This window comes from Coenobita brevimanus, chromosome 87 (assembly GCF_032717465.1).
Source record: "Coenobita brevimanus isolate Jiangsu-jjx chromosome 87, ASM3271746v2, whole genome shotgun sequence".
In the NCBI taxonomy this organism is placed as follows: domain Eukaryota; kingdom Metazoa; phylum Arthropoda; class Malacostraca; order Decapoda; family Coenobitidae; genus Coenobita; species Coenobita brevimanus.
The window spans coordinates 20001-27500 of NC_137040.1; the positions used below are offsets into that span (position 1 = coordinate 20001).

General features: G+C 38.8%; 1 protein-coding gene across 1 annotated transcript in view; it reads right to left on the reverse strand.

Annotated features, from left to right (window-relative positions):
* Positions 1-7500, reverse strand: part of LOC145410957 (PDF receptor-like) — a 131794-nt gene that overhangs the window by 1794 nt on the left and 122500 nt on the right. Inside the window, exons 6-7 of the mRNA XM_080281012.1 lie at positions 3915-4000; positions 2598-2781 (exon numbers count right to left, since the gene is read on the reverse strand). Coding sequence (XP_080137138.1) covers positions 2598-2781; positions 3915-4000 — 270 coding nt within the window. The remainder of the gene's footprint in view (positions 1-2597; positions 2782-3914; positions 4001-7500) is intronic.

Consider the following 7500-nt stretch of genomic DNA (forward strand, 5'->3'; position numbering starts at 1 on the left):
CAATTTCGAAAAATCACAAAAAAATTCTGTCGTGTAATAATATGCTGAATCAATGATCCAAAACCTTATATTAAATTTCGAAAAATCATTTAAAAAATTCTGTTGTGAACTAATATATTAAACCAAGGAATCAAAAACTTATATTAAATTAAAAAAAAAAAAAAAAAAAAAAAAATCTGTCGTGTAATACTGTGCTGAATCAAAGTCAAAATCTCTAGCAACATAAAGGAGTACATAATTATATATAAATTAAAAATATATAGTGAAATAATTACAATCTTTGAATTACTGAGATGATTAAATGAATTGGGAAATAATCAAAAATATAATAAATATATAGATAGACAGATAAACAGACAGATAGACAGATAAAGACTGATAGATAGACTTAAATAAAATCTCTCAGCAAAATAAAAATCGTCTCACAGCAAAATTAAAATGGACGTCATCGTACTGAAAGGGTTGACTAATAATGATTTAACCCCTTCAGTTTGAGGACCTATTTAAAATTTTACGTTACTTCCAGACAAGGGATGTACCGGATGTCAGAATTTAAACATCCGCGGATGCGGATGTGAATGCGGATATCATGTTTCTGTATCTTGCGGATGCGGATGTCTGTTTCTAAAAACTGCGGATGGAGATGCAGATGCGGATGTGAAACTATGACATCCTCGCGGATGCTGATGTTTTCAGGATATATTGTTGCATAATCATTTAACTAAAGCTCGGCCTTTGCAGACAGCTGCCTATCCCTTATCCCGGCCTTGGGAACTGATCTTTTCCTACTTTTAAAATATTCATAATGAACTCAGCTACTGTAAAAATAGTGTTTTCAGACAGCGGTACTTTCAGCACCTTTCTTTAATTTACTGTGACACTTCCCTAGCCATAGTCTCCACAACACACACACGCACAGAGCCATACACACCAATATAAATGCATTTTGACTCCTATTAACCCTGTTAGACATTACAAAGTACCAAGGTAAGCGTATTACCCATACGACTCTTATCGACTTGGTGGAGTTAGTCACAGCACTCTGGTCTTGTGCAGACCAAGGCACTATAGAATAACTACAAAATTTTCGCCCTTATCACCGCCTACCAGGGTAAACAGTAAACACAACAAGCAAGTCGCATCACGGAAAAACTCTAATGTTTTTGTTTACAACGAAGGCATAGTATTTTGTATATCCACCACATCCTCTTTATGTCTCGTTCAAATGCGGATGCGGATGCTTATTGAAATGCCAATGCAGATGCGGATGCGAATGTCTATTTTTACATAAGCGCGGATGCGGATATCCGATACATCCCTGTTCCAGACGATTCAGTCACCTTCAGAAACAGATTTTTAAAAAGACGGGTTAGATAAGGATAGACTTTTAAAAGAGAGATACAAAAGGATAGATGTTCAAAATGAGAGGGTATAGATTTTTAGAAAGAGGTTAGATAAGGATAGATTTTTAAAAAGAGAGGTTGGATAAGGATTGATTTTGTAAAAGGTTAAATAAGGATAGATTATAAAAGAGAGGTTAGGTAAGGATAGATTTTTAAAAGAGAGGTTAGACAAGGGGAGATATTTAAAAAGAGAGGTTACATAAGGATAGATATTTAAAAAGAGAGGTTAGATAAGGATAGATTTTTTAAAAAGATAGGTCAGATATAGCTCAATTAACCTCTTCAGTACGAGAGGCCTTTCCAAAATTGAAAAAAAAAGTGAAGAATAAATTAACCAGATCATCGGGGTGAACAGACTCCGCATAGTCAAAAAAAAAAAAAAAAATCCTTCCATAGACTTACTGATACAATTTTTTTCTATTTTTTTCCCTATTACGACTGGTCTGCTCTTTCAATATATAAAAAATAATTGAGGTGGTGGAGGGAGAGTGAAGGTAGATTTTTTACTCGCTGATTAAATTACGGTACTGCCTGTAACGCGATAAAGCTGAAAGATGAGTGTTAAAGTGTAGGATTTCAAACCTTACTACTATGACAGGTAATCAGGGTCTCTCTCTCTCTCTCTCTCTCTCTCTCTCTCTCTCTCTCTCACACACACACACATTTTTCCTATAATTCCCTCACTCAAAATTTTCTTTTCCATTACCTCTTGTTCACTGCCTCTACAGCCCCCCCCCTCCCTCTCTCTCTCTCTCTCTCTCTCTCTCTCTCTCTCTCTCTCTCTCTCTCAAAACTTACCTTCACAAGACACTGAAATTAAGGGGTGGGGGATGGATGGATGGATGGACAGAGAGAGAGAGAGAGAGAGAGAGAGAAAGCAGCGAAGAAGGGGAAAGAAAAGAGAGAGAGGGAAGAAGAGGGAGAGGAAGGAAAGAGAACGCCAAGGGGAACTGGAAGCAAAGGAGGAAGGAGGAGACACAGAGGGAAGGAGGGAAGAAGAGAAAGAGGGAGGGAGGGAGGGAGGGGGAGGGAAAAGGGAAGGAGGGAGGAAAGGAAGGCTGGTGAGATGATATGTATATTTTTTGAACAAGTTTGTCATTTTTCGGAAACTTCTTGGGTCCAGATAAGAATGGGATGACGATTTTCTCTCTCTCTCTCTCTCTCTCTCTCTCTCTCTCTCTCTCTCTCTCTCACCTCGCCATTCAGGAAGCAGTACAGCAGCGCGATGAAGAAGCCCTGGAAGGAGGTGAGGAAGTGCGTGGCATAGGACCAAAGGCCAAATTCTGCTGCCGATCTTCCCAAGGGCGCCACCATCATGTTAAGCACGTTGGTGATGCCCAGGAGGGGGAGCAGCACGATGGCCGCCTTCACTGCCTTCCTGCTTCGTGAGGTCAGGGGTCCGCCATGATGGTACGCCCAAAGAGCATGCAGGGAGAGGGGAAAAGGTTCATTAGGCAGTTATAATTATAGTTATTGGTTATATCTACCGTCTATCTATTTATCTATCTATGTATCTATTTGCCGACCTACCTACCTATCTATGTATCTATGTCTATCCATCCATCCATCCATTGACCCATCCATCCATTCACCTATCCATTTATCCATCCATTCATCCAACGAACCAATCATCTATCTATCTATCTATCTATCCATGTTCTCTATTTTCAAGGACAGTACACACCCTTGTCTCACTTCAGCACTCATCCTCAACCACTCACTCACACATCCATCTGCCACATTTAATAAAACGTTTTCTGTCACTATTATACACCACACCATCACCACACCAACACCACATAGCCTCACCACACCACCACACAAACACCACATTCCATTCCCACACGAACACCACACAACCTCACCACACCAACACCACACTCCATCACCACATCAACACACACAACCTCATAACACCACCACACCAACACCACGTAGTAACACCACACAGTAACAACACACCAGCACCACAAAACCTCACCACACCACCACACCTACACCACAAAGTAAACACCCATCACCACCACAAAGCATCACCACACTACCACAGCTACAACGCACTTTAACAATACACCACCACCACCACAACGCCAAACAACTTCGCTACCATCCCCAAACAATCACACCGCACCACAAAACACACACACACACACACACACACACACACACACCAAGTTACTAAAATCTGCATCAAAAGAGAGCGATTACATTATCCAGCCACCAATATCAATATATGGTTTCTCTCTCTCTCTCTCTCTCTCTCTCTCTCTCTCTCTCTCTCTCTAAAAGTCCAGAGCTATCTTACAAGCAGAAGAGGTCAGATAAAATCTTAAGTTACTCCTACATTTTTTTTTCCTAATCTAAAGAAAATAAACCACGTCCTCGGCGTGAAGGGGCGAAGTGGTACAGACAGAAGGAAAGGGGAAACACCAAAAAAAAAAAAAAAAAAAAAAAAAAAAAAAATCCATCTGCCACTCAGGGATTCGAATTTTGGCGCCGGATTTGACGTACCTGACTTGGAGTGCCTCGCTGCTGTTGCTCTGGCGTAGCTTCGTGACCAGCACCCGGATTATGTTCAGCAGGAAGATCATGTTCAGCTGAAGGGAGAACAGAGGGAGAGACAGGGTTAATGCAGGAACAAAGGAGAACGCTAGTAGAACGGTTAAAGAGTGAACAATGGTGAACAAAGGGAGAGGGTTAACGAGTTAACGAAGGTGAACAGAGGGAGGAAGTTAACGAATGAACAAAGGTGAACAGAGGGAGGGAGTTAACGAATGAACAAATGTGAACAGAGGGAGGGAGTTAACGAATGAACAAATGTGAACAGAGGGCGGGGATTAACGAATGAACAATGGTGAACAGAGGGAGGAGGTTCACGAATGAACAAAGGTGAACAGAGGGAGGAGGTTAACGAGTGAACGAAGGTGATCAGAGGGAGAAAGGTTACTGAATGAACAGACTGAATAAAATTATACCATGAACAGCACAGGGAGAGGGGGTTAATCAGTGAAAAATATATATATGGTGATTGGTGATTGACTATGAACGGAGGATAGTTAACTGGACTGCCTGATGGATGGATGGATGGATGGATGAAAGTATGGATGGATGGATATACAGCCAAATAAATAAATAACAGATAGAATGATTGATGGGTAGCAGACAGAGACAGACAGAATGAGATACAGATAAAGATGAATGGATAGACAGGGAGATAAGACAGACAGTCAGATAGACATATATACAGAGACAGATAGACAGACAGACACAGGAGTAAGTAAATCATCATCATCAGTATCATCACAAAATTCATCACTATCATCATCATCAAAGGGAAGTATTTTAGAGAACCAGCTTAATTAGAACTGCACGTACTCTCCATAAAGTGTCATTTATCCACTTAAGACAGGCAGAGAAGATGGGAAGAAGTCTTAATAACTTAGATTACTCTCTCTCTCTCTCTCTCTCTCTCTCTCTATCTATCTATCTATCTATCTCTCTCACTCTTCTTAAACTTAGAAATAAACTCGAACTGAAGGGGTTAACGAAAGCTAACTAATTTCTCTTTCACACGATTTTTTGCACTTTTAAAAATCCTCGAAGTGAAGGGGAGGGGGGTTGAGGAAGGCCCTATATAACCCCTCTAGTTCAAGTCAAAAAACAGAAACACAAAAAATGACGCCACCAAAACCCCCCCCCCAAAAAAAAAAAAAAAAATGAAAAAAGCTAACCCCTCCAGTTCAAGTCACTCCTAATTTAAAATAAAATCTAAAAAAGAAAATGACGTCACCAAAACCCAAAAAAAAAGCAAAACAAAAAACAGGAAAGAAAAAAGAAAGATGAAAAAAGAAAACAGAAAACAAGAAAAAAGAAAAGAAAAAATAAAACAAAACAGGAAACAAAAAGAAAAAAAACAGGAAAGAAAAAAGAAAAAGAAAATAAAAAAGAAAACAGGAAAGAAAAACGAAAATAAAAAAGAAAACAGAAAACGGGAAAGAAAAAAGAAAAAGAAAAAAAAGACTAACATGAGGTCACACAAAAAAGAAAAAAGATATACACTTGAAAACACGTCCTCTGTCTAAAGCCTCATTTGGGGCCTAATTAAGGCAATGAGGAAAGTACTAATGACATCTTAATTGCCTACATACATATATACATACATACACATACAAGCACAAGGACAGACAGACAGACACATCGAAAGACTGACAGAGAGACAGATCGAAAGAATGACAGACAGACACACACACACACACACACACACACAGATAGATACAGAGACAATGGATAAAACAGATAGAGAGATAGAGAGATACATACATACAGATAGATAGACAGATAGCCAGGAGTGTACACGAATTTCTGCTTAAGATTGTACTCTATGATACTGGAGCACTTTTTGTACTGTTCTATGTAGGCTACTCTGAGTGTACTAAAAAAGACCAAGAGTACAATTTCCTGTAATGCCTCGGTTGTGTAGCACGCTGGTAATTATTGTAAATGGTGGTACTGTATTTCCTTTATTTATTTATTTATTTGTATCTATTTTATTTACCTATTTATTCTATTTATTTATGACATTTTATTTATTTATGTACCTTATTTACCTACTTACTTATTCATTTATTTTATTTACTAATTTATTTATCTACTTACCTATTTACTCATCTATCTATCTTTCTTTATCTATCTATCTATTACATGGCAAGATCATTAGATTTTTAAAGTCTGTGCCGTAAAATACCGGACCCAATATAAATGTAATTAATTTCTCGCTTTAAATCAATTAATCTGGTGTTTTTTTAATTTCACAGCCTACGGTGTAATAGTAATAATGATAATAATAAAAGTAATAATAATAATAAACAATTAAAATAATAATAATAAAATAATAATAATCATAATCATACAACACACAGACATCACCATAATTATCATCATATCACACATAATAATATCATCATCATTAGCATCATACTACAAACAGAAATAACATCATCATCATCACCATTACTACTATCATTACCACACCGTCTTCTCACACCAAAAAACACCACCCGATAAATCACAACAGTAACTAACCCAAGCCGGCGAAATACACCAACACTTCATACCCTTCCAACACTTTTCAATGACACTTTTATCTGGCATTATTTTCGCCAACCCGGAACTAATACGGGAGAGAAAATAACAGCAACAGCCACTGGTAGGGAATTACACACGCCCCGCAACACAATCCTTGGCAAATTGGGGTGATTGTGCTTTGTTTGGCCCTTGGAACCTGACCTCATTATGCATGCAATTGAAAAGATTTTTTTTTTTCTATCTGAGGGAAGGGGATGACTGATTTGGGCAGATAAATGCGTACAGTGAGACTGACCTACAAACAGATGGTGACATGCTGGTCTGCGTGCGTGCGTGCGTCTCTGTCTGTCTGTCTGTCTCTCTTAATCAATCAATCAATCAACCAATGAATCCAAGAAACCCTGAAATCCTACTAACAAGAAACCCCTTTCTGATTCCACCTCAGAGGAGGAAGGAAGAGAGGAAGTGAAAGGCAAGAAGAAAAGAGGTGAGGAAGAAAACAGAAAATAAGAGAAAATGGGAGGAGGTGGAGGGAAGACATGAGAGAAGACAGGTGAAATAAAGGAGGAAAAGAAGCAAATGGAGGAGAAAAAAAAATGACATGATGGGAAGAAAATGGGGTTTGGCATTATCATCTGGGACACCACAATTGTCCCATCATCATCAAAACTACCTCTACCACCATCACTACTACCACAACTACCACCATCACTACTACCATTACCATGAACACAACTACCATCATTACTACCACGACTACCGCCATCTCTACCACTACTAACAGCCATCATTACTATCACAACTACCGCCATCTCTACCACAACTACCAGCATTAACACCATAACTACCACCATCACAGCTACCACCACCATTGAAACAACAACCACCATTACTACCACAATTACCACCATCACCACTACAGTATCTACCAACATCAATACCAGAACTATGACCACCGCTACCACAACTACCACCATCATCACTACAACACAGACCAATATCAACACCACAA